This window comes from Vulpes vulpes, chromosome 8 (genome assembly GCF_048418805.1).
Source record: "Vulpes vulpes isolate BD-2025 chromosome 8, VulVul3, whole genome shotgun sequence".
NCBI lineage: Eukaryota > Metazoa > Chordata > Mammalia > Carnivora > Canidae > Vulpes > Vulpes vulpes.
In genome coordinates, this window is record NC_132787.1 from 62,529,219 (window position 1) to 62,556,659 (window position 27,441).

The 27,441-nt window shown below is 39.3% G+C and overlaps 1 protein-coding gene across 1 annotated transcript in view; it reads left to right on the plus strand.

Annotated features, from left to right (window-relative positions):
- Positions 1-26,014, plus strand: part of ALMS1 (ALMS1 centrosome and basal body associated protein) — a 223,335-nt gene extending 197,321 nt beyond the window's left edge. The window contains exons 19-25 of the mRNA XM_072766940.1: positions 15,861-15,981; positions 17,064-17,267; positions 17,766-17,995; positions 18,720-18,903; positions 19,796-19,859; positions 24,494-24,593; positions 25,650-26,014. Coding sequence (XP_072623041.1) covers positions 15,861-15,981; positions 17,064-17,267; positions 17,766-17,995; positions 18,720-18,903; positions 19,796-19,859; positions 24,494-24,593; positions 25,650-25,694 — 948 coding nt within the window. The 3' untranslated portion in view covers positions 25,695-26,014. The remainder of the gene's footprint in view (positions 1-15,860; positions 15,982-17,063; positions 17,268-17,765; positions 17,996-18,719; positions 18,904-19,795; positions 19,860-24,493; positions 24,594-25,649) is intronic.
- Positions 26,015-27,441: the final 1,427 nt, after the last annotated feature.

The following is a 27,441-nucleotide window of genomic DNA, read 5'->3' on the forward strand; positions in this document are numbered from 1 at the left end:
CCATTTTATTGTCCCACCAACTGTTCACAAGAGTTTCAGTTTCTCCATATCCTTGCCATTGCCTTTTCCTGGTTGTTGCTGCTGCTGCAGCCATCCTACTGGGTATGCAGTGTCATGGTGTTTTTGATTTGCATTTCTGATTATTAGTAATGTTGGGCATCTTTTCATATGCTTGTTGGCCATTTGTACATCATTGTTGAAGAAATGTCTATTCAAGTCCTTTGCTCATCCTTGGTCATTTATTTTTTAGTCATTGAGCTGTAGTTCTTTATATATTCTAGATATTAACCTCTTATCAGATATATAAGTTTTTCTTCCTTTTCACTCTGTTGATTGTGTCCTTTGATGCGCAGATGTAATATTGATGTAATCCTTGTTCTCTATTTTTACTTTTGTTGTTTGTAACTTTGGCTGACATATCCAAGAAATCATTACCAAGTCCAGGGCCATGCAACTTTTCCCCTATGTGTTCTTCTAAGAGTTTTATGGCTTTAGGTCTTATGTTTACGCCTTTCATCCATTTTTAGTTAATTTTTTAGATGGTGTAAAGTAAGGCTCAGCTTCATTCTTGGGAAGTGGATATCTAGTTTTTTCAGCACTATTTGTTAAAGATAAATTTCCCCTTTGAGTAGTCTTGGCATCTTTTCAAGGGTCAAAGATCCTTTGGTAATAGATCATTTGACCATAAACCTGAGGATTTCTTTCTAGGCTCTCTATTCTAGTCCATTGATGTATTTGTCTGTTTTTTATCCCAGTACTCACAGTTATATTACCATACTGTACTATAATATGTTTTGAAATCAAGAAGTGTAAGTCCTTCAGCTTTGTTCTTTTTCAAAATTGTTTTGGTTCTTCAGGGTATTTTATCATTTTTAATGGTTTCCTACTGTTTCCAGTCTTCTTTTGTTCATTGCTATATGATTTTCTTTGAATTGAATTTTTTTAATTAGTTTTAGAGGTAGAATTTAGTGATTTATCAGTTGCATATAACACCTAGTACTCCTTATATCAAGTACCTCCTTAATGCCCAGCACCTAATTATCCTTCCTTCCCTACCTCTCTTCCGGCAACCCTGTTTGTTTCCAAGAGTTCAACATCTATTGAATTGTTTCTGGTAATTTAGCAGCCATTAAATAATCTCATCAAATACTATGCTTAAATCACTTTCTCATTACCCTCAGATATAAAATAGTATCTATTGACTCCATCATATGAAAAATTAAGAAACTGATGTATTTGTCCTGTTTCTTCCCACCCACTAAGGCACACACATACTTACCTTCAGCCTACCAGTATTTTGTGAATTTTGTCTCATTTCATTATGGTAATATTACTACTATGTTGACTAGCTTTATTTTCAAGAATTATAACCTATTCCATATTATAAGCAAAATCACTATTTTATATTAATTATATTTTTGAATACAGGCCAGTAGATAAAAACCTTTTCATATAACTATGGGTCTATTTAAATAATTCTGTTGTTTGGCTATTTTTTAAACAGTTGTTCAGGAATGAGCATCTCTTCAGTTCTTACAATTTGGGACTATCTTTCTCTTTACATAAAAACAACTTGGTTAGATATAAAACTTTTGGGTAATCCTTAATTCAAAATTCTTTCAATTTTACTCCCCTTTCTTGAGCATAAGCACTTAATGTTTCTGTGTCAGAGGCAACCCCGATATATTTTTCCCTATGAGCTTATGGATTTCATTCCTGGATTCTTACCATTTTTTTAATGTAAGTTATTTTCCTATAGTATGTCTCAGTATTGGTCAATCTCTATCAATTTTTTTAAATAAAAGTAACGTACTATGCAATTTACTCTTTCAAATGTATAATTCAGTGGTTTTTAGTATATTTAGAGAAGGTTATACAACCGTCACTACTAAATCCAGAACATATTTGTCACACCACAAAGAAATCCTATGTCTGTTTCTCAGCCTCTCCTACCTCTCCCCACTCAACAGCCCTTAATCTACTTGGTGTCTCTACGGATTTACCTTGTCAGTACATTTCATATCAATGAATCATGTGATATGTGGCCTTTTGTGTCTGGCTTCTTTCACTAAACATAATATTTTCAAGATTCCTCCATTTTATTTGCATGAATCAATACTCATAGCTTCTTACAGGTGAATAATATTCCATTTACATATACAGTGTTTTGTTTATTCATGAGTTGATGGACATTGGATTGTTTCTGTTTTATGACCAGTATAAAAAATGCTGTAAACATTAATATACAGGTTTTTGTGTGGACATATTTTTTCAATATTCTTAGGTATATACCTAGTAATAGAATTGCTGGACCATATGGTAGCTCCCTGTTTAACCTTTTTTTTTTTTTTTATAATTTTTTATTTATTTATGATAGTCACAGAGAGAGAGAGAGGCAGAGAGAGAGAGAGAGAGAGGCAGAGACACAGGCAGAGGGAGAAGCAGGCTCCATGCACCGGGAGCCCGATGTGGGATTCGATCCCAGGTCTCCAGGATCGCGCCCTGGGCCAAAGGCAGGCACTAAACTGCTGCGCCACCCAGGGATCCCCCTGTTTAACCTTTTTGAGTGACTGTACCAGTTTACATTCCCACCAGGATCATATTCTAAGAGTCTATTTCTTGGTTTGCCCTTCTCTCTTTTTTTCTTTTTGCTCATTTGTTTAGTTTCTTAAATTCCACACATGAGTGAGATCATATGGTATTTGTCTTTCTCTGACTGACTTATTTCACTTAGCATAATACTCTCTAGCTCCTTCCATGTCATTGCAAATGGCAAGATGTCATTCTTTTTTTTATGATTTAGTAATATTCTATTGTATATATCACATCTTTTTTTTAATTTTAAGATTTAATTTATTCATGAGAGAGACAGAGACAGAGACACAAGTAGAGGGAGAAGCAGGCTCCATGCAGGGAGCCCAACGTGGGACTCGATCCTGGGTCTCCAGGATCCGGCCCTGGGCCAAAGGTGGCGCTAAACCGCTGAGCCACCTGGGCTGCCCTATCACATCTTTATCCATTCTTCAGTCAGTGGACAATTGAGCTGTTCCCATAATTTGGCTATTGTAGATAGTACTGCTATAAACATTGGGGTGCATGTATCCCTTTGAATTAGTGTTTTTATATTTTGGGGGATAAATACCCAGTAGTGCAATTAAAATTAAAATCTTCCAGTAGTTCTATTTTAACTTTTTGAGGAGCCTCCATACTGATTTCCACAGTGGCTGTATCAGTTTGCATTCCCACCAGCAGTACAAGAGAGTTCCCCTTTCTCTGTATCCTCGACAACACCCATTATTTCTTGTGTTGTTTTTAGGCATTCTGAAAGGTGTGAGGTGATCTCTCACTGCAGTTTTAATTTTCATTTCCCTGATGATCAGTGATGTCGAGCATCTTTTCATGGGTCTGTTGGCCATCCACATATTTTCTTTGGAAATATGTCTATTCATGTTTCTGTTTTGCATTTTAGGAGACTTTTTTTTTTTAAGGTTTAATTTATTCATGAGACAGAGAGAGAGAGAGAGAGAGGCAGAGACATAGGCAGAGAGAGAAGCAGGCTCCATGAGGGAGCCCAATGCAGGACTTGATCCCAGGACCCCAGGATTAGGGCCAAAGGGAGGCGCTCAACCACCAAGCCCCCCAGGTGTCCCTAGGAGACTTTCTCAATCTGTGATCTACTCCACTGGCTAAGTTTTCTTTATTTTTAATAAAACTTCTGTTTTCTATTGCAGTGGTATAATGCTATTATTTTTGTCCTCAGTTTTCTTCTTTAGTAACTGCCCTTGTTTCTCCAACACTGAGGAGATACTCATTAGTTTTTTGATGAATTGTGTTAATTTTGTTAACTGCCTTTTAATCTCCTCTCATTTTAGTTTGTCTTGGATCTATTTCATTAGGTTCATGTTCTTTTTATTTTTCTCTAGAATGAGAGTATAAATTATTGGCTGAAATGGGTAAACTTCCTTACAAAATAAATTCTTTTTTTCCTTTCATATGTATTTGTCTTTTGTTTTCAGATTACTTGTCTTTGTCTCTGAACAGTTCTGTGGAAACCATTTTATTTGCCCACAAGGAATGTGGTTGAATTCTCTATCCTGTTTTATTACCTGTTGCAAGATACTGCTTTGACCCTCATCCCAGGACATAAACTGAAAGGCTAATTGTGTATTTCTTCTATTTCTTTTTGCCCATCAGAGTTTAGGAAAAGCAGGGAGATAGTAGATAATTCTAAGACCGCCCAGCTACAGTAGATGACATTTTTCTTTGCCATTGTTATAAAAGTCAGAAGCTGGTGGCCACCTTACCAAGTGTGGAAGTAGGGAAGGTATCTAATTCTTTGGGACATGCCCTTGGAGTTTTGTTGCTATACTATTTAAGGGTAAGCTGGTGACTGCTTTCATGGCATTGTCATGGCAATGGCAATGATATGGATATGTTCTTATTTTTTTCTGGCAAATGTTAGTAATGCACCTAAGATATTTAGAGTAAAGAGACTATTTTCCAGACCTTTTTCTGACTTCTTTGCCAAAAGAGGGTATATAGTAAATCATTCTGGCTCTGGCAGAAGGTGCTATTTTTTTTCACTAAGAGCATGTCTCCAGTTGGGATATTTTTCTTCTCCTGAGCTACTAATTGCCTCAGTCTCTTCTCTGAGATGTCAGTGCAGTATTTTTAATTTAATTGACTCTCCTTTTACCCTTCTGCATGATCCTTTGTGTAGGAAAATTCCTTAAATTTGGTTCCAGTTTTTTCTCCAATGTTTCTGGAATTTTTGTGGTATGAGTTGAGCTTCTCCCTAGATTCTGAATATTCTTTTCACTTTTTTTTTTTTTTTCACATCTTTCAGTTACGGAAGAAGAGGTTCATTAAGCCTGTGTGCTATCATATTTTTCTAAAATCCATTCATGTATTTTCTCAGTATTTCTCTGTCTCTCTTGTATTCATGTCTTCCTTTTTCCATAGGCTCCTTCCTCTCAACTAGAACCATGCTTATGTTTCTTCATCAGACTGTTGAGGACTTGCCTGTCAGGATAGTTTCTGTTGATGCTCCTACCACTTTACATCTTTCTCTTTATCACCAAATATTTTGTCAAATATTTCTTTTGAGTATAAAGGTAAAAAAAACTTACTAAATATAAAGTGTTCAGATAATATAAGGACCTTGGAAATCACCCATAATTCTCATCATCCTGAAATAGTCATGGTTAATGTTTTCACAAATGAGTTTCCAGCTGTATATTTTATGATTCACACACCTACTGCTGATCTTGGATAATGTAGCTAAATACCAAAAGAAGAGGCCTCCATGAGGGAATAAAACAAGAGCTTTATTAGTGTTTAATTATATGTAAACCAGTATTTCTTCCATTTTTATAGTTTTTACAGTCATGCTCATATATGGAGAGAAACAGTCAAAAAATGAAATCATACTATGTATATTGTTTTGAAACTCTACACTTAATGTAGACATTTTTTGTTTATTTTAATTATTTTATTTAATACAGATATGTAGCCATTTTTAGTGGCTTTATGGGTTCCATTACACAAGTATAGTACTTATCTCATCAGTTCCCTAATGGCAGATCTTTAAATTCTTTTGATGAATTTTTCTTTATCATAGTCTGCACTTTGATGAGTGGTCCTGTTACATCTTTATGAATTTTTCTATTTCTTCTAGATACATTTCTGAACATGGAATTTCTGGGAATTGAAAGTGTTTAATCCGCACTGCTAAAGCACCCTCCTTAAATGTTGAATCAATTATTTGTTCATCAGTATTGAATAATTTTAACTTGGTCAATACCTACCTGTAGCAGGCATGTTAGTATTTGCCATCAGGGCAGAAGTACAGTGTCTACTCTTGTTCACATTTCCTTAACCACACCTGCTGAGCTTTCATTTTCTTTCTGTGTTTATTTTTTTTAAAGATTTATTTGTTTATTTATAATAGAGAGAGAGAGAGAGAGGCAGAGACACAGGAGGAGGGAGAAGCAGGCTCCATGCTGGGAGCCTGACATGGGGCTCGATCCCGGGACTCCAGGATCATGCCCTGGGCCAAAGGCAGGCGCCAAACCGCTGAGTGACCCAGGGATCCCCTCTTTCTGTATTTATTGACCATTAATATTTCTTCTTTTATGAACCGCCAATCTTGTCTTTAGCCCAGGTTTCCTTAGTTGTGCTAATGCTTTTTTTTTTTTACCCTAAACGTGTCCCTGGGACATTTTTAAACTCTGTACATATGAAGGTTTACAAATCAACATAAGGGGATAAAGGCAGCTGCCGTGCTCCCCCACCCTCCCTGTGCCTCTCCACTGTGTCTGTGTGGTACAGTTCCTGTTTCCCTCTCACTACTGTGTCTTTGCAGGCTGTCTACTCCTCTATTCTTTCTTTCTGCCTTTGTGCACCCACTCTTTGTACACTTGTGGTCTCCCAACCCCACCCCATTCTGTCTCTTGTCCTACTGTCTCTTGCTGTGTGTGTCTCATTTCTCTGGTTACTCCCCTCCTCCACCCTTTCATGTTCCTGCCATGTTTGTCACTGTGGGCACACAGGATCTCCCTCTCTCCTCTCTTTTTTCTTTCTCCCTCCTTTCCCCTTCTATTTTTCTCAGTATTTGGTTGTGTGCTAAGGTCCGAGAAGAGGGGTAATTTACTACTGTCTCTACGAAAAATGAAAATCAAGTTTATCATCATTTATGGAGAAAAAGCTGAAGATGAATTATTTCTGGTTTTGACCTCTTACTACCTCCAATGGCCCCATGGTACCAGCAGTTGGGCAAATGAACACCATAAACTGCCAAAGAGGCTTCCACAAGAGAATAAAATGAGAGCTTTAGTAATATTTAGTAAATGTTTACCAGTAATTCTTAGATTTTTATAAAACAGACTGATTTTATATCAGTCTCCCCATCACACTCCTGTATGGAAAGAAACAACAGTCAAAAGCAGTATCTTGGAACCAAAAAGATCAGTGTCATTATATATTAAAAGATAAAAAGCAAGATATAAACCATATATGTAATATATACATGTATGTATATGACTGGAACAAATATTAACAAATTATCTTAAAATTATGGAATTAGAAATTTTTTCCTTTATAATGTGTCTTTTGATTTTTTTTTTCCAAGAAGCATGTTTTATTTGACATTAATAAAAAAAGTGAGGTAAGCCAGACTGATCAAGCACAGAATGTTAGTTATGAGCTGGAAAGGGAGGTTCTCAAGCTTTTCATTGTGTTCTAGTTTCTGCCTTAAATACCTATTTGTACCTCCAATCTAGTCATAATAAATCCTCCTAGAAGCAGAGGGAAAGAGTAGGATTAGAAAAGTATTACACACTGTTATTATGCCAAGATAAAATTTTTAAATTTTTAACTTTAGGTGCTGAGGGTTGAGTTAAATGTGTACTCCTAGATTCATGGCCTCTTTTTAAAAATATATCCCACATTGCATCCTCACTCATCTTTTTCCATAGGCAACTGGTCTTGTCATGCAAATATCTTTTGGCTTACAAGAGTTCTATCAAAATGTGTATTGTTTGTGTGCGTGTGTTTTCAACTTATATAAAAGGTATACAATTTTTTTTATTTTCAGTAAGCATTGTGTTTTTAACATCTATCTAAATTGCTCTACATATATCAAATTAGGTTTCTGGTAGTCGCATAATACAGCATTGGTGCATCTACCAGTTCACTGACTTACTTTCCCTATAATAGGCACCTGGGTTTTTGTCAGCTCCCGTTGCCACAAATAATGGGAGGGCACACCCTTGTCCATACCCCCCATTGGATCTGTGTGAAACTGTTATTGGCATATATACCCAGAAGTGGAATTCTTGGATCATAAGCTATATAAGTTTCCTACATTAGTAGCAAATTGCTTTCCAGTCCATATCCTAACTGCAACACATGGAAATTCCTCTATTTCCACTTTCTGCCAGTAACTTCTAGTTTGGCCGGAAGATTGGAAATACAAACTTCTATTCCAAGAGGGTTTTTTTATTTGTTTTTTGAGAGAGAGAGTGCACACTTGTGCCTGAGCAAAGGTAGGGGGATGGAGGGGACCAGACAGGGAGAAAGAATCTTAAGTAGACTCCCTACCCCAGTGCGGAGCCCCATGTGGGGCTCATCTCATGACCCTGAGATCATGACCTGAGCCAAAATCAAGAGTCAGACACTTAACTGACTGAGCCCACAAGGTGCCTCCTTTTTTTTTCCTTTTTCTTTTTAATTAAATGTTACTTATCTTGAGAATCTACCCTATCCCTATTAATGTTAAAAGGAGGGAAGAGGGATGCCTGGGTGGCTCAGTGGTTAAGCATCTGCCTTCAGCTCAGTGCGTGATCCTGGAGTCCCTGGATCGAGTCTCACATCAGGCTCCCTGCATGGAGCCTGCTTCTCCCTCTGCCCGTGTCTCTGCCTCTCTCTGTGTGTCTCTTATGAATAAATAAAATCTTTTTAAAAAAGTAAAAGGAGGGGAAAGTCTTTTAGAGACTTCCAAAATTATTGCTGTGCTTTCAACAAGAATGTATTCATTTTTCCATCATCCAGTTGCAGTTGTAATATAGAATGTGACAAGTGCAAGAGTAATTTTTTCAGATTTTGACATGTAACAGATAAATTTTGCTAGCAACATAATAAGCTTGATGTAAAATATATATTTAAATAAATAAATAAATAAAATAAAATATATATTTTTTTTCTAAGACATAGCATCCACACTTGTTCTAAATGCTCATGGAATATTCACAAAAATTAATTGTACTTAAGCAAAATGTTGATAAATCCCCAAAGTAGATGTATGCCTAAGTTTATATTTTCTAACCACAATGCAATAAGGTTGGAATTTAGCAACTATAATTTTTATCATTAAATAGATAAAATTTTTAAAACCTCATTCTAAACTTTTGGATTATAGGACTAAAAATTGAAAATAGACTTTTTTTCATTAAAGATAGTAAAGGTACATATCCAAAACTTAAGGGATGTGGCTAAATCTGTATTTAGAGAGAAATGTATAGCCTTAAATAAATGGTATATTTTAACAAGTTCAATTAGGTAATAATTAAATCTTCTAGGGTAGCCCAGGTGGCTCAGCGGTTTAGCACCGCCTTCAGCCCAGGGCGTGAACCTGGAGACCCAGGATCAAGTCCCACGTCAGGCTCCCTGCATGGAGCCTGCTTCTCCCTCTGCCTGTGTCTCTGCCTCTCTCTCTCTCTCGTCTCATGAATAAACAAATAAAATCTTTTAAAAATTTTAAAAAATAAATCTTCTAGTCTGAAAGAAGATTAACAAAAGAAAACTCGTCTGAGGATCTGTTATGCAGACACAGTGCCATTTTAATGTTCTGAGGAGGATTTTTCATAGTTCTCATCTACCAAACTTGCAGGAAAAAAATCTAGTTCTGATTCTATAATGATGAATAATAGACAGTTATCACCTAAGTGCCTGCTTTTTTAAGTTTTAATTTCATCTCTAGGAATTAAATATATATCAAAACTTTGTGTTTTAGACAGTTTGTGATTGTGTCACGCTTTATTGGTTAGTAAATTTTATTATTGAAACTACAGTTGACATGTGATCTAAAAACTCTTCACAAGAAAAGGCTGTCCTTGGTGCCATAGACTATAGTTCTTGTTTTGATCTGTCTTATCAATGTGTATCTCTGGTCCTAAACTTCAGTGGTTATAAATGAACTAGCATGAACCCATTCCTCTGAAAGAAAAGTGTCTCCGAGCAGGCATCTGACTGGCAAAATGTCAGCAATAACAAATTTCCTACATGAAGAATAGCTGTATGAGGTCATGTAAGAAAACATGGCCTTTCTCCTACATTGGATATATTTTTCTAAGCTCAATTTCTACCCAAAAATAATTTTTTGATTGAAAAGTTTTTGGGAGGATGGAGCCTATCTGAAGGTATCTTTGATCAGTAAATGTGGGAATTGAGTCTCACCTAGATTTTAATTAAACTAAAAATACTTAAGAAGCCTGATATATCTCTGAGATGGTAGGAATTATTTTCTTTTCCTGTTGTGGAATAAGGTATCCAAAGGTGAGTTTGCTATCATAATAATAGAAATTAAAACAGAAGTGGCCAGCCAGCCAGCTAGCATGTGTCTTCTTCCAAGACTCTGCAACAGAAAGTTTGAAACCATGGTGGCTGCTAATGTCAGTTGCTCTGAAGTCACTTAAATCTTTTGTGTAAGCCTCATTGCAGAGGACTGAGTAAGCTGATTGACACCCAGGCCCTAAGGGATGATGAGATCATCTGAGGAGATAGCTGAGACTTGGTTTACCAACGGCATCCTTAATGAATTCAGCAAAACTGATGTCCTGTCCCTTGGTGGGTCATCAGCACAGATTGTCAGAGTTGTACCAAGAACATGCAGTGTCCACATTTTTGTTGGGATTGTTCATGCTTTATTATATGAAAATGACACTGTTGGTCCCCTTCCATTGTTCTTATATCTGATTTAGAAACAGCAGATGTAGGACCAGAGAACATAAGCTTTTTTCTCCAAATAAGTCTTCATAATCTACATTATTTCAGTTTGGAAAATAAATAAACACATTTTTACAGCTTTTTTGAGGTTTTTCACATACCATAAAATTCACCTACTTAAAATGTACAGTTTGGTGGGTTTTAGTATTCACAGAGTTGTGCAACCATCACCACAATCTAATTTTAAAACATTTTCAACACCCTCTAAAAACACCCAGTACACATTAGCAAAGTCCCTCTGCATTTTTCCCAACCTCTCACAGCTGCCCCAGCCCCTGGCTGTGGTAACTAAGTAACTAATCTATTTTCTGTTTCTGTAGATTTGCTAATCCTGGACATTTCATATACCTGGAATCATACCATATGTAACCTTTTGTGACTGACTTCTTTCACTTAACGTTTTTCAAAGTTCATCTATATTGTAGCAGTGTATTCATTCTTTTTTATTGCCAAATAATATTCCATTGTATGAATATTCCATTACATATTTTATTTATTCACTCACCAGTAAATGGATATTTGGATCTCTTCTCCTTGGCTGTTATTAACAAGGCTGCTGTGAATACTCCTTTACAAAGTTTTTGTGTGGATGTATGTCCTTATTTCTTCTGGGCATATGCCTGGGAGCAGATATATGCTGGGGCATAAGCAGTCTACATTTAACCATTTGAGGATCTGCCCTGTTCTTATCCAAAATATCACAATTTTGCATTCCCACCAGCAGTATGTGAGGGTTCCAACTTCTCCACATCCTTGAAAACACTTGTCCTTTGGATTTTCACCATCCTAGAGTTCTAACTAAATATATTTTATTGAGAGAGAACTTATTTTTAGACTTGTTCTATTTTTTAAATGTTTGACTTTATATAGGCAGGAATTAATCTGAAAGAGATTTGTACTAGAAACAAACACACCAAGCTCCTCATTGAATCCAATCAGTGGTGCATAGCATGACTGGTTGTATCCTCTATGTTCAGGAGAGTTGGGCTTGGAAGGGACTGTCATTTCTGCTGCATCTGTGCCATGAGGCACCCTAGCCTCTGCTTGCAGAGAGTTCCACCCTCCCTCATTGTGCATGGGCAGCTTGTTTATGTGTCTAAGGCTCCATTATCAAAGGTCTTAATTTCTGGAGATCCAAAATCTCCAATTATTGTACTCCCTTGCTCTGTTCCCAGCCTTGCTTTCAAAAGGCACAAGAAGGGCAGCCCAGGTGGCTCAGGGTTTAGCGCCGCCTGCAGCCCAGGATGTGATCCTGGAGACCTGGGATCGAGTCCCACGTCGGGCTCCCTGCATGGAGCCTGCTTCTCCCTCTGCCTGTGTCTCTGCCTCTCTCTCTCTCTCTCTGTCTCTCTGTGTGTGTGTGTCTCATGAATAAATAAAATCTAAAAAAAAAAGCACAAGAAGTAGGGCTAATCTTCCTCTTGGGTTCCCATTTCCTTCCTGGAAGTATTTCCTCTCAGGTCTTCACTGTGAACCATTTTTCACAGGACATGCTTTCCACTCCCCTTTCCTATAAATTGGCAGCTTCCCTGGTTCTATTGTTTGCTGATATCCTATTTTTAAACATGTCTCCTTGAACTAAGCATGTTGTGCTTCAGATGGTGAGAGCATGGGGCAGCCTGGGTGGCTCAGCTGTTTAGCGCCGCCTTCAGCCCAGGGCGTGATCCTGGAGACCCAGGATCAAGTCCCAGGTCAGGTTCCCTGCATGGAGCCTGCTTCTCCCTCTGCCTGTGTCTCTGCCTCTCTGTCTTTCTTTGTCTCTCTCGTGAATAAATAAATAAAATCTTAAAAAAAAAAAAAAAAAGATGGTGAGAGCATGTTGACAGAGCAGATTTATCACCTTCCTTTCTGTGGGTAGGACATTTCTTAAGCCTTATATATGCTTTACTTCTGTTGAGCTCACCAAAGCCATGAAACCTCTATAGCTGCACTCTTTTCTGTATGCTTTTGTTTTATTTTCACTTCTTAAACTGGAATACAGGGCAACCCCTGTGGCTCAGCGGTTTAGCGCCGCCTGCAGCCCAGGGTGTGATCCTGGAGACCCTGGATCGAGTCCCACATCAGGCTCCCTGCATGGAGCCTGCTTCTCCCTCTGCCTATGTCTCTGCCTCTCTCTCTCTCTCCTCTCTGTGTATTCTCATGAATAAATAAATAAAATATTTTTTAAAAATTTAAATAAAAAAATTAAAATTAACTGGAATGTAATCACATGGTACAAAATTTTCAACATATAAAAGAATATTTTATTGTCTCCTTCCCAGTCCTAGTCCTAGGTACCTAGCTCTCCTTTCCAGAGCTGCTCAGTGTTACTCATTCTAGTTCTTGCATATCTTCACAGAGATTTTTTTTAAAGTTTTATTGAAGTATAATTTATATACCATAGAATTCATCTTTTTTTTTTTTTTTTTTTTTTTTTTTTAGAAAGAGAGCAGAGTGTAGGGGCAGAGGGAGAAATTCTCAAGTAGGCTCACCACCTTGAGATCATGACCTGAGCCAAAGTCAAGAGTCAGACACTTAACCGACTGCGCCAAAAAAGGGGCTGAGCCCATTTTTAAATTACATATGTGGAGGGCAGCCCAGATGGCTCAGCAGTTTAGCGCCACCTTCAGCCCAGGGCCTGTTCCTGGAGTCCCAGGATGGAGTCCCATGTCAGGTTCCTGCATGGAGCCTGCTTCTTCCTCTGCCTGTGTCTCTGCCTCTCTCTCTCTCTCGTTCTCTCTGTCTCATGAATAAATAAAATATTTTTTAAAAAATTACATATGTGGAATGTCTCACATTTATTTAGATCTTTAATTTCTCCCACCAATGTTTTATAGTTTTCACTGTGCAAGCCTTGCACTTCTGTTGTTAAATTTATTCCTAAATATTTCAATTTTTTTGATGCTATTGTGAATGGAATTGTTTCCTTAATTTTATTTTGTGATTGTTTATTGCTAAAATACAGATACACAACTGATTTTGGGTGGCTCAGTCAAGCATCTTATTCTTGATTTTTGGCTTGGATCGTGACCTCAGAATCCTGAGATCTAGCCCCTAGTCAGGCTCCATGCTCAGCAAGGATTCTGTTTCTCCCTCTGTGGGAGCACTCACGCTTGCTCTGAAATAATAAATAAAATCTTTTTTAAAAATCCAATTAATGTTTTATCTATTTAATTTTATATCCCCAATCTGGCTAAATTTACTAGTTCTAATACTTCTTTATGAATTCCTTAGTATTTTCTATGGACAGGATCATGTCATTTACAAATTAAAAGTTGTACTTCTAAAAAAAAAGTTCTTTCCAATCTGGGTTCTATTCTTTTCACAGGTGTTTTATCCATAAAAAAGCAAATAGCTGCATATGTTTTCTACCTTTTTCTCACAAACCTGGCAGCTCTGCTTTTTATACTTAACAATCTCTCCTGAAAGTCAGTCCTTTCAGTACCTAATGTCCTTTCTTCTCTTACAGCTGCAAAGAAGGGATAGTATATTGCCTGTCAGGCTTATCTTTCACACCACTCTTCCTTATACTCATACATCTTGGGTTTTTTTAACATCACAGTAGGCTCAGAGTTTTATGTTAGTTTTTTACAGTTTATAATCTAAATCACTGGTTCTTTCTAACAATTCTGTACTTTCAGAAATGAAGGTGCTCCCTTTTTGAGCTGAGAAACCTGCTACAGAGAATGCAGTGCTTGCTCAAGTAGAGCCAGCTAGTAAAGGGAAGATCTGAGACTGGCGTAGGTCTTGAGACTCCAAACACAAAGCTGCTTCTACTGTGTCAGAGTTGCTGTTCCTCCTGCCTAGTGTGTGGGGCTTTACAATTATCCCGTGTTTGATTTGGCATCATTCCTGTTTATTATTTTGGATCTTGACAAAGATCCTAAATGACTTAGGCCCTCCCAGATATGCATCATAGGAGAAACCTGCTTCTCATACCTCCAAGACACTGATATATAAAATTTTAAGAAGGAATAGAGCAAACCCAGTAACTGGACACGACAGGCACTTAGTAAATACTTGCTGTCAAATGTACACTAAAGGCCTCTCTCTCTATGTTGATAATAATATTTGGGTAAGAGTGGTTCAACCCATTATGGTTCTACCAGTTTATTTTATCATTTAACCCACGTAACTCATCTTCCCCTCAGAGATATCACAAGAAGTTTTGTCATTTTATTCAAATCTAGTTGCACTCAACTACACATTCTTTTGGCTTAACCAGTTAGTGACGATATCTACTAGAAAAATAACCAAAAAAACAAAAAAAAAGAAACAGGCTAACCTGGCAGTGATCGTTCTGCCTACCTTCCTGAGCAGTAGCTGAAATGTGCTAATCTTTTCTTTGACCTCCAAATGCTTGCAAATTATTAGATTGATGATCCATTCTAGAATTTTATATGTCATTATTGTTAAACCTACCAGTTTGCAATGCTTATCTTTTTGAAAATTAAAACATTTCTTGTCTCCAGACATCTAAAATCGCTCCTCTGTTTCAAATTTTTAAAAGAAACTTGCAGTTTCCTGAGAGACCTGGAATATAGTTTATCTAGTTCAGGGAGCAATCATTCTGCTTCCTTTCCTGACTTAGCCGTGAATTCACTTTTACCAAACTTGCTTAAGTAGATAAGTACACCTGGCATTTATGAAAAATATAGGTACTCAGACCCCTCCCCTAGAGACTCTAACTCACTGTTCTAAGTTAGGACCCATCCCTCAGCAGATTGTTGTGATAAGTTTAAGAGACTGTTTTCTACTACATTTTGATTATCTTTTTGTCATTCACTAACATTCCACCATCTTCAACCCATGAAGTTGCCCCTCTTTGCTCTGAACATAATTATAAAGGCGTCTTGGGTTCTTTAATAATTTTTGAAATACTTCAGTCATTTGGGACTTCTCATGGGGCCTTGCAGCTCTTTGTATTTACCCATGTAGAAGTATCTGAGTCTGATCTTACTGGAGGGCGCCCTCTGCAGCCAGCACCCACCCTCTTTAGTCATTCCTAGCCCTCTTTATCTCTCATCAAAATTTTAGAATTAAAAAAAAAAAAAAAAACTTTAGCATTTCATTCTGAAGACACACCAGGCTAATCTTTGACTAGGATCCTCAGATTTTTTTCAAGTCCTGTGAACATACCCAGTCTTGATGCCTTACCTTTTTACAGCAGCTCAGGCCTGTATCCAACCACAGCAGCATTCACTTCCCCGTTACAAATTGTGCAATAGCATGTTCTCATTGTCAGAAGCTTTCTGGCAACTTGATATCAACAACTGGAATTGAATTAGAAGGGGCTCTTGGTGGCTTGTATGTTTTCCTATGCTGTGGTTAACTATGCCAGTGATTTAAGGTAATAACAGGGTCTCTTGTTTTTACAGGTGGCAGACCATGTGATTTCTTCTGACTCTGTTTCATCTTCTACCAGTAGTTTCTGGAGCTCAAGCTCTACCCTTTGCAACATGCAAAATGTACAAATGTTAAACAAAGCCGTACAAGCAGGTAAATTACCTGAATTTAACCATTTCCATTGAAATACAAATAGATTTTAAACACATGTTAAGATACTCAGTCTCACAATAAAATGAAGATTAAAACTATACTCAAAAAAAAAAAAAACTATACTCAAATGCCGTTTTTCACCTATCAGACTGGCAAAAATCTATTTCATAGTAAGTTTGAGGGCACAACTGAAAAGAAGTAGATACTCATACATTCAGGTTGGGAACACAACCCCTATGACAGGCAATTTGGCACTTTCTATCAAGATAACTTTGACCTGGCACTTTTACTTTTGAAACTTAACCCATAGATATATTGTGCATATGTGCAAAATGACAAGTGTACAGAATTAACCATTGAAGTATTTATTAGAGCAGAGAATTTAATTCAACTTAGATATCCATCAATAGCCAAATGCTTAAATTATCGTGCATCCATATAATGAAACATAGGGTGAGGAAGCACTCTCTGCTAATATGACAAGATCTCCAACATTGATAACTAAAAAGAAAAAGCAAAGTACTTTAAAAATAAAGTATGCTAAAAAAAAAAAAAAGTACGCTTAAATGTGTGCAAAAATTTCTCTGAAACTATGGGGTTACAAACTGAGTGAATGGAGAACAGAAGTGGGAAAGAGGCTTTTCCCTTATGTTTTTCTATATCCTTTGATTTTATATAACAAAAATAACCTTCTCCCTTGATTTTTCCCCCTAAGTCTTGTCTTTATATGTCAACCTCATCCTTACCTGGATGCCTGTCAGTAGGACTATAAGCATTAAATATCTCACCTGTAATCAGAACTGAAATCCTCTACCCACTGAATCCATGTTAGTTGTTTTTTCCCCTCTAATATCTAACCTGACTTGGAAATAAAAAACCTTTTTCTGTCTTCTTCCCCCTTCTCCCCGTTGGTCCCCCTCCCCTTCCCTCTATCTCTCTCCCTCACATCTCTCCACACCATCCAGAGGAGGCAGGAGCCTGCATTTTTGAAGGCTTAGAAAGTTTCCATTTACTAAATCGAATACACATCCCCTCTAAATCTCAAGGCCGCTCCCAGGATATCTGTGGATCTTTCTCCTCAGGTAACTTGGAGATCGTGAACGGTGTCAAAAAACACACTCGTGATGTTGGGATGACTTTCCCAACTCCAAGTTCTAGCGAGGCTAGGATAGAAGAGGACAGTGACATGACTTCTTGGTCAGAAGAAAAAATAGAAGAGAAAAGACTTCTCACCAATTATCTTGGGGACAAAAAGTTAAGGAAGAACAAACACAGTTGCTGTGAAGGTCAGTTTCTTTCTTCCTTTTTTTTTTTTTTTTTTTTTTTAAGATTTTTATTTATTCATGAAAGACACAGAGAGAAACGGGCAGACAGAGGCAGAGGGAGAACCAGGCTCCGTTCAGGGAGTCCAATGTGGGACTCAATTCCAGGATCATGCCCTGAGTCAAAGGCAAATGCTCAACCGCTGAGCCACCCAGGCATCCCTGAAGGTCAGTTTCTAATTCCAGTTTTGTAGCAAAGAACTAGTGAATTTCAAGTCTCTCACAATGCTAAAATTCTTTATTTCTAAGTGACTCTCTCTTGACCCCATCTCCTCCAGCACCACCTTGGCAAATTTTCAAAGTATCTAGCACTCCAATTACAGTCATACTTGCAGTTAAGCAAACTCCAGGACATCATGCTGGCCTCTGATAGCTGCATCCCCTCAAGAGCCTATATTACACACATGTCTTTGATGAGAAGAATGAAAAATCCTTTTTCTTTCTTAAAAATAATTCCCATAGGAGTATCATGGTTTGTTCCTGTGGAAAACGTGAAGTCTGAACCTAAGAAGGAAAACCTACCCAAGCTTCATGGCCCTGGTGTCTGCTGGTTTGCACCAATAACCAACACCAAACCGTGGAGGGAACCTCTACGGGAACAGAACTGGCAGGGACAGCACGTGGATGGCCACAGGCCACTAGCAGGCCCAGACAGAGAGCGACTGAGGCCATTTGTGAGAGCAACCCTACAGGTACAGTGACATTGAGTTATTTCTAGCCATATATTTAAGGGGATCAGAAAGGGAGATGCAGAGATGTTAAATTTGTGACTTGGCCTTCTGAAGAACAGTCACATAACACTCATTTCTTGCACTTCCACAGTTCATCTCTTCCCATTGTCATCATTAATCAAAGGCCGCTTGCCTGTTAACCATTGTAAATTGTTTTTTGCCCTCAGTACCTGGGGACAAGGCAAGAGGAGGGAGAATGTTGTGATGCTGGGTTTGTAGATATCTGCATGTAGAGTGCTCTGGAGGTTTGATATTTGTGTCAGTCTATGTGTGTTCCTTCATTTAAGTAATTCCTATTTCTGCTTAGCACAGGATTTAAAAGGCACAAAATCCCTTCTTTATATGTACCTTGGCAGCTGAAAGGAATGTCATTTAATAATGTATTTGTTTGAAGGGAAATTTAAAATAGCACATGGACTGAGCTCTAGCCCATCAACATTTGGAAGAATTGTAATTGCCACAGTCTTAGTTCTTAGCTTATTCCAAAGGCATTCTTTGGTTCCTCTGGCTTTCCTACTGGAACTCTCCCCTACAGAGAGTTGTTAGATTATTCTTCAACTCCAGAAATTTTCTGCACTTTAGAAACAGGCTCCTCAAACCACTTTTGGTCAGGCACTGTTTTCTAGGCCCTTGGAAAACAAGCTGCATCATTAACATGAGGCTGGGGGGCCTTTTCTCTCTTCAGGAATCCCTTCACCTTCACAGACCTGACTTCATCTCCCGCTCTGGGGAACGGATAAAGCGTCTGAAGCTGATAGTCCAGGAGAGGAAGCTGCAGAACATGTTGGAAAGTGAGCGAGAGGCACTGTTCAATGTTTCAAGAGAATGGCAGGGCTACCGGGACCCCACGCACCTGCTCCCGAAGAGAGGTACCCTCCGGCTCTTCGCTTTCTTACTGACTTCACACCAGGGAGCACTGCTCAGTGCCCGGCCAGTGACAGAGACAGAAAGGGACTGTTTGCTTGCTGAGATCCCACTTTCCTTATGTAGCAGAACCTACCCTGTGTAGCTCTCAGCACTTTCGTGATGCATATAAAGCCAAGTCCTCTTGCCCTTGCGTCTTAGAGATCAGAGTGTGCAGTGAGAATGATGCTTTTATAAACTAGCCATGTGTCTGTGAGCAAATTAGTTCCAAAAGTATGTTTTTTTCTTCAAAGATGGGGCTGATTCCAGGCTTGCCTGTCTCATAGGGTGGTGATAATTAATAATAATAATAATAATAATAATAATAATAATAAAAATAAAAGTAACCCTTATGTGTTTTGCCCAGGCACTGTTCTTGTGTAATGCTTGTAACACCTCTCTGGAGTAGATGCTTTTAATATCCCTATTTTACAGATGAGAAAACAGACAACAAGAGCTTAAGTCCCTTGCCCAAGATTATTCACCTGATAAGCTGGGATTTAAACCCTCCAGACTGTACTCCTAACATTTTGCTAGGTGTAAGATCGCCATGAAATAATATATGAATGCTGTGAAAACTGTGAAATGCTACCTAGTGCTTTCATCACAGCCCTACCTGCAAACCAGCCAGTGTTTCTTTTCACACTGTTTAGTCTGTGCCACAGCATGTTGTGTCTTCAAGAGCCTGCTGTCAGCAGTCCCCACAGTCTAACCTTGGCCTTGACCTTGGTCATTGCTCACTGCCCAGTACTGTCTGCTCAAGGTAGAGGCATCAAGTTCTAGCAGCGCCTTCTGACAGCTCAACACCCTTCCGTATTAACCCACTATCCACTGAAAATCCCTTCTTCTCATGCTTAGGTTTCCTGGATGCCCGAAAGAGCAGGCCTATTGGGAAGAAGGAAATGATTCAGAGGTCTAAACGGTAAGGCCAAAAGAATAAGAGTAATTATAAAAGTATAAATAAAGCCACCAAGTGATCAGAAGCTGGCTTGGGACGCCCTGGGTGGCTCAGTGGTTGAGTGTCTACCTTCAGCTCAGGATGTGATCCTGGAGTCCCAGGATCAAGTTCCACACTGGGCCCCTTGCATGGAGCCCACTTCTATCTCTGACTTGCTCTGTGTCTTTCATGAATAAATAAATAAAAGCTTTAAAAAAAAAAAAAAAAGGAAGCAGCTCTGGCTTGCCTCCAGAATAAAGACATTATGCTCAAGTTAAAACATTAAGAGAAAATTAGTTGTGAAAGAAGTTTCTCATAACACTAAAAAAGGAAAGAAAAATAGCAGATTGCAATATAGATGAGTCAGATATAAAAGATGCAAAGAATTCCCGCTAATTTGTATGCTTTTGTCAGGCTTGTTTTTGTTAGAAACCTAAATATAAATAAAGATACCTAAAATATAAGATATGAATATTTTGAAATAAGATGTTTATTTGGGGTATTACCCTTTATCCACGCAATCCCATTTCTAGGAATTTATGCAATAGAGTGAAATAATAGAATACTAAGGCATATTAAATTAGGCTTTAAAAAAAGTCAAGTTTCAGAAGCATGTGTACACTGCTACCACATGCAGTATTTATAAAGTATTTGTGCCTAAATAGATGCATATACATTTATATGCATTGAATATTTCTGGAAGGATATCCAAAAAAACTGGTAATAGTGGTTGCCTTTTGGAAAAAGGACTGAGTGACTAACCTACAGAGGTAGGACAAAGACTAATTTTTTGCCTTTTTATACTTACTGAATTTTGTGCCATTGCATGCTTTAGCAGTTAATTAATTAGCGATATGCATATATCGATTATGAGAATGCCATGGATTTAATTGACATATAACATTGTGTAAGTCTAAGATACGTGATGTGATGACTTGATTCATGTATATATTGCAGTATGTTTACAACACTAGTTAACACATCCTTTAACTCACATAATTACCATTTTGTTGATGGTAGTAGCATTCTTACTGTTATGGTGAGAACATTAAAGATCTACTCCCATAGCAGCTTTCTTTTTTTTATTATTTTTATTTTTTTATTGGAGTTCAATTTGCCAGCATATAGCATAACACCCAGTGCTCATCCCAAGTGCCCCCCTCATTGCCCATCACCCAGTTACCCCAACCCCCCACACACTTCCCTTTCCACTACCCCTTTCCCAGAGTTAGGTGTCTCTCATGTTTTGTCACCCTCACTGATATTTTCACTCATTTTCTCTCCTTTCCCCTTTATTCCCTTTCACTATTTTTTATATTCCCCAAATGAATGAGACCAGATAATGTTTGTCCTCCGATTGACTTACTTCACTCAGCATAATACCCTCCAGTTCCATCCACGTCGAAGCAAATAGTGGGTATTTGTCGTTTCTAATGGCTGAGTAATATTCCATTGTATACATAGACCACAGCTTCTTTATCCATTCATCTTTCAATGGACACGGAAGCTCCTTCCACAGTTTGGCTATTGTGGACATTGCTGCTATAAACATCGGGGTGCAGGTGTCCCGGCATTTCACTGCATCTGTATCTTTGGGGTAAATCCCCAGCAGTGCAATTGCTGGGTCATAGGGCAGATCTATTTTTAACTCTTTAAGGAACCTCCACACAGTTTTCCAGAGTGGTTGTGCCAGTTCACATTCCCACCAACAGTGCAAGAGGGTTCCCCTTTCTCCACATCCTCTCCAACATTTGTGGTTTCCTGCCTTGTTAATTTTCCCCATTCTCACTGGTGTGAGGTGGTATCTCATTGTGGTTTTGATTTGTATTTCCCTGATGGCAAGTGATGTGGAGCATTTTCTCATGTGCTTTTTGGCCATGTCTATGTCTTCCTCTGTGAAATTTCTGTTCATGTCTTTTGCCCATTTCATGATTGGATTGTTTGTTTCTTTGTTGTTGAGTTTAATAAGTTCTTTATAGATCTTGGATACTAGCCCTTTATCTAATAGCAGCTTTCAAGTATATAATGCAGTATTGTTAACTAGAGTCACCATGCTGGACCTTAGATTCCCCAGAACTTTTTTCCTCTTACAACTGGAATTTTGTACCCTTTGACTAACATCTCCTCATCCCCCAATGCCCCAGCCTCTGGCAACCACCAATTCTAGTGTCTATTTCAGTGAGTTTGATGTGGGTTTTTGTGTTTGTTTGTTTGTTTAAGATTTTAAGAGAGATAGAGAAAGACCATGGACAGGGGGTTGCAGAGGGAGAGGGAGAAGCAGGTTCCTCGCTGAGCAGGGAGCCCAATGCTCAGGGTCCTGGGATCACAACCCAAGCTGAAGGCAGACACTTAACAGACTGGGCCACCCAGGTTTGATGAGCCCCAAGTTTGATGTTTTTAGATTCCATGTGTAAATGAGATCATACAATTTTGCCTTTCTCCATCTGACTTATTTCATAGCATAACGTCCTCAAGGTCCATTCACGTTGCAAATGGAAAGATTTCCTTCTTTTTTATGACTGAATAATAATATAATAATACATTTGCTTTATCCATTCATCTGTTGATGGACCCTTAGGTTGCTTATGATGGTTCTATTTTTAATTGTTTGAGGAGCCTCCACTGTTTCCTGCAGTGGCTACACCAATTCACATTCCCCACCAGCAGTGCACAAGGGTTCCCTTTCTTCACATCCTGGCAGACACCTGTTAGCTCTTGCTTCTTTAATAATGACCATTCTAACAGGTGTGAGGTGATATCACATGTGGTTTTCATCAACAGTGACATTTAAGAATGTCTGTTCCTGGAGGTCCCTGGGTGGCTCAGCGGTTTAGTGCCTGCCTTTGGCCCGGGGCATGGTCCTAGAGTCCCAGGATCGAGTCCCACGTCGGGCACCCGGCATGGGGCCTCCTTCTCCCTCTGCCTGTGTCTCTGCCTCTGTCTCTCTCTCTCTCTCTCTCTCTCTCTCTCTCTCTGTGTGTGTGTGTGTGTGTGTGTGTGTCTCTCATGAATAAATAATAAAATAAAATCTTTAAAAAAAAAAGTCTGTTCCTCTTTACTCTTGTTCCTGACCTTTGCCCTAGTGTTGTCAGTTACTGATTGCCTCCACCATATCCGAAACAGACCTGCCACACATCCAGCTGGAAGCTGGGGAGCAGGCGCCTCTAGCCGTGTTATCCCCCCCCATACCACCCCCACACACACACACACACACACACAGAGCCAACTAACACATTCTGAGCACTCAGTGTGATTGCTCTGGAACTTGCTCTCACTGCCTTGATGCAGGCTGGCCTCCACTTTCAGAGAATGCTCTTCTCCCTGCTTCTGTTCTTTCTTGTTTCTCATTTAGTTCCCACAGAGCCTCTACATCATTTTAAATGATACTCTTCAAATTATAGAAAACTTTGGAAAATATAGAGAAATATAAAGAAGAAAATAAATGTTACTGATCATCCTTCCATCTGAACTGACTGACACTAGTCCTGTTTCTGGCAGGAGTGGGGATTTTGCAGAGACCTGTATTCACACACTTATTTTTTCTCAAATTGCTGATGATAGTGTATATATAGGTTTGTAGCCTGCTTTATTTTGCTCAACATTGTATTGTGAACATTTTCCCATATGATTAAAAATTCTTTGAAATATCTTTTTTATGCTTTGTAATAATTCCATTATATTCCATAATCTGTTTCACTCTTCTTTTGTTGGAAATTTAGATCATTTCCAATTAGAGTATATTTATCAAATGCATGTTTAATCATGTTTCTCCCTACTTAAAATCAGTGGCACCCAGCCTTTGATAGGACAGAGGCCAGGGTTTTCACATGGCTGCAAGACCCTACACAGCCCACCTCACCTTCACCTCTTCTGCTTCCCACCTGCTTCCCTGCACACCTCTCTGAGGCCTTGACTCTTTCTAATACTCCCTTCTCCTCTCATCCCCTCTCAGCTCCTCTCTTTAAGACCCACCTTTCATTTCTTGGAAATCTATGTAGCATTTTGTACCTAGGGCCATGATTGTGCTTTTCTTATTATTTTCTGTGTGTTTAAAAATATACTAATTAGGGATCCCTGGGTGGCGCAGCAGTTTGGCGCCTGCCTTTGGCCCAGGGCGCGATCCTGGAGACCCGGGATCGAATCCCACGTCGGGCTCCCGGTGCATGGAGCCTGCTCCTCCCTCTGCCTCTCTCTTTCTCTCTCTCTCTCTCTCTGTGTGTGTGTGACTATTAAATAAATAAAAATTTAAAAAAATATATACTAATTAACACATCTGTATTCTTATACTGAAACTGTACATTTTTGCATATAGAGTGAGAAGCTGTTATCTCCACTCATTTATTCCACACCTTTCTCAGAAGTAACCACTATAAGCTGGATTTCTTGATGTTTTTGTTCATCTGTCTGCCCTCCCAGATCATGAGCACCCATGGGCCAGTGTTCTTTGTTTCCAACTGTCTAACAGGAAATAGGCCCACCCCAGGGTTCTGGGGCCTGTCTCTGAGGGCCCAATGCCCTGAGAGCAGCATACCTCAGGGAGATGGGGGAGAAGAGATCATGTCCCTCTGTGGTTAGGTAATCTCATTGCTTTTTGTTTTCCTTTTGGCACCATTCCTAAGAATTTATGAGCAGCTTCCAGAAGTGCAGAGAAAGAGAGAAGAGGAGAAGAGGAGATTGGAATATAAGTCATACCGGCTGCGAGCTCAGCTATTCAAGAAGGTCAGTCAATCCTGGAGCAGGATCCATTAGCTTTATCAGGGGAAAGAGAAATTGAGAGAAACACATATGACCTGTTGAATTAACCATTACATATCTGGGGAGTAAACTTAAGCTTGTGATCCGTTGTACCACTGCTAAAATTTGGAAGGCACCTGTCTAAATCTAGAAATCTTAAAAGGTAAATCTTAAAAAGGCACCTTCCAGGTATATATTTGGAATGAAACCAAATCCCATACTTAGGAGTTATGGTAGAATGTCCTAATCTATCAGAATTGTTGTGTGTTCATTCTCTACCCCCAAATGATAGTTTTATACCCCTTATTGGTTAGTCAGATAACCTCTAGAGGTTGTAAAATAAACCGGAAAATGTCTAAGTATAGTATAAAGTTGGCAGCTTGGGGAGTCAGAGCCTCAAAGCCGCCACCATTTCCTGCCCATGGGCCCAGTGGAATCAGTAATGCTGCAAGTCCCAGACCCTCGGAGGCCAGGAGACTTGCTATCAAAATATTCCTTGAAAAGCCAGGCAGGCTGCCATGCCTGAAGGCCCATATCCTTCACTGTTTTCATTTCCTTCCCAACCCCTTCACTTCACCACCAGAGGACTCTGAAAGTCAGAATCCAAAAGACGAGTTTATACCAGACCGATGTGGGATTGGAGGACTGCTTCTGGAACACACCCGGAGCTGGGCTGGGCCGGGCCGGGCCCTTCGAGGAAGGGGTCCCCCGGCACCACATGGCCTGTCCAGTGTGTCAGCATCACAGGCCAGGCCTTTTATTGTGCTTGTATGTTTGAACTGATGGATGGATGAGTCTATCCGGATATTAAATCTGTACAGAAGGACTGTACAGAAATAATACATACTGACTATATAGGTCATCTTTCCTAAACACCTCAAGAAGAATTTTTTGCATGATTACCATAGTTGCTATAGCTGGGGAAGATAAGATTTGGGTAGAACCCCACTGGTCTCAGCTACATATCTGGGGTGAGAAGCGGCTGTCTGCTTCTGATGGCAAAAGTATCTAATTTTTTCCTGTCTTTCTTTTCTTCCACAGAAAGTGACCAATCAACTCTTGGGGAGAAAAGTTCCCTGGAACTGATATAAGATTATTTTCCTCAGAATCTTGGAATTATATTTTATCAACCTGAAGAAGCACAATCCTTACTTTTATGAGTCTGGTTTAATAAAACTTAACTCGTTGTCCATGTGTAATTTAGAAATAGTAACCTGAAGAGTCTGAGACCGATTCGTGATTAAGATTATTAATGGTTTGGTAGCAGTACTTTCTCCACAGTGGCTCTGCCCACAGGAATATTTGTCACAATGATATCATTTCTGAACTCTGGCCACAAATAAGTCCCTTTTTGTATGTGTTTTTATAGTTTTAGAAAATAAATAACTTTTGATTGATTCATAGTACAGCAAGCAGCGAAGGATCATTTCTTTACCATCTAGAAATATGCAGAGAGCTATGCAATGTCTCTCCTGAGGTGTATGGGGAACCTCAACCTAAAAGCATCAGTCAAGGGATATGGGCTATGGGAATGAAATGTAGCGTTTCTTTACAAACATGGCAGGACGTGATGATAGCTGTCATGGTCTTTGTTGGAGATGGTGTCTGGGTAGAGTAGCTGTTGGGCATGTGCAGATGCTCTCAGCGGACCAGGCACCTTGGGTCAAGAGCCTCCTCTTAGCTTCATTCCAGCTTCCCAGAGGCCTCTACCCTCTAGTGAATTTCCCTCCAGCCACCCTCTTTTCAGGATTGAAGCCTCAGAGCATTTATCATCAGACATGGAACCAACATTTATAACTTGGATAACCACTTTGGGAAACCATGAGTTAATAAACGTAATAATGTACATAAAGCATTTAATTAATTCTGTAACCTGGAGTGACAGCTAAAGCCCAGAGTTTAGAGAGGGAAGGTGCTAATCGGCCTCATTCTAAAAGAATGAGAGAAGCCCCAGCAGGGCAGTAAGGGACCAACTGCCTCCCGAGAAGGCTTCCGCAGAGGCCAAGTTAAAGAGCAGACCCTGCCACCAAGCACAGCTCAGGTGGTGCCACCAAACTCCCTTCCTACCAGAAGGAAGCAATGAAGAAGGCTCAGAGAAAAGAACCTTCAGTGTGTGAAGTTTGATGTAGGAAAAATGTTAGGGTTTGAAGCCGACAGCCAAGAAAGAATTCTTGAGACGTCTTTGGTACAAAAAAGTAGTTTTAGTACAGCACAGGACCATGAGGATTATACTTTCAAGTTGGGAAGGGGTTAGGGACAGTATAAGTCTCTAAGGAATTTTGGAAGCAAGGTTTCCAGGACCTTGGGGGGCTAGCTATTTTGGGAAAAAGTCATTTATTACCATCTATTAAAACCTGAGCCATGAGGCCCTTCGGATGTGTCGGTGGGTCATATGCTTGGGGGATGATTGCCAGGATAAAGGAAGTTTCCAAAGGATTTTTTTTTTAATTTTTATTTATTTATGATAGTCACACACACAGAGAGAGAGAGAGAGAGGCAGAGACACAGGCAGAGGGAGAAGCAGGCTCCATGCACCGGGAGCCTGACGTGGGATTCGATCCCGGGTCTCCAGGATCGCGCCCTGGGCCAAAGGCAGGTACCAAACCGCTGTGCCACCCAGGGATCCCCCAAAGGACTTTTATATGTTAAAGTAGACTTACAGGATCCTGGGGGTCAGGCTAAGATTTCCTGTTGCCCTTAGCAAAGTATGAACATCGATGCAGCTGAGTTCCTAGAGGAATGTCGCTCTCCTTGTTTCAAGGACTTGTCAGTGGGCTGTAGATAGTAAGGAAATTTAAGAATTTTTCTTCTGCCTGTTTCCCACATCAGAGTT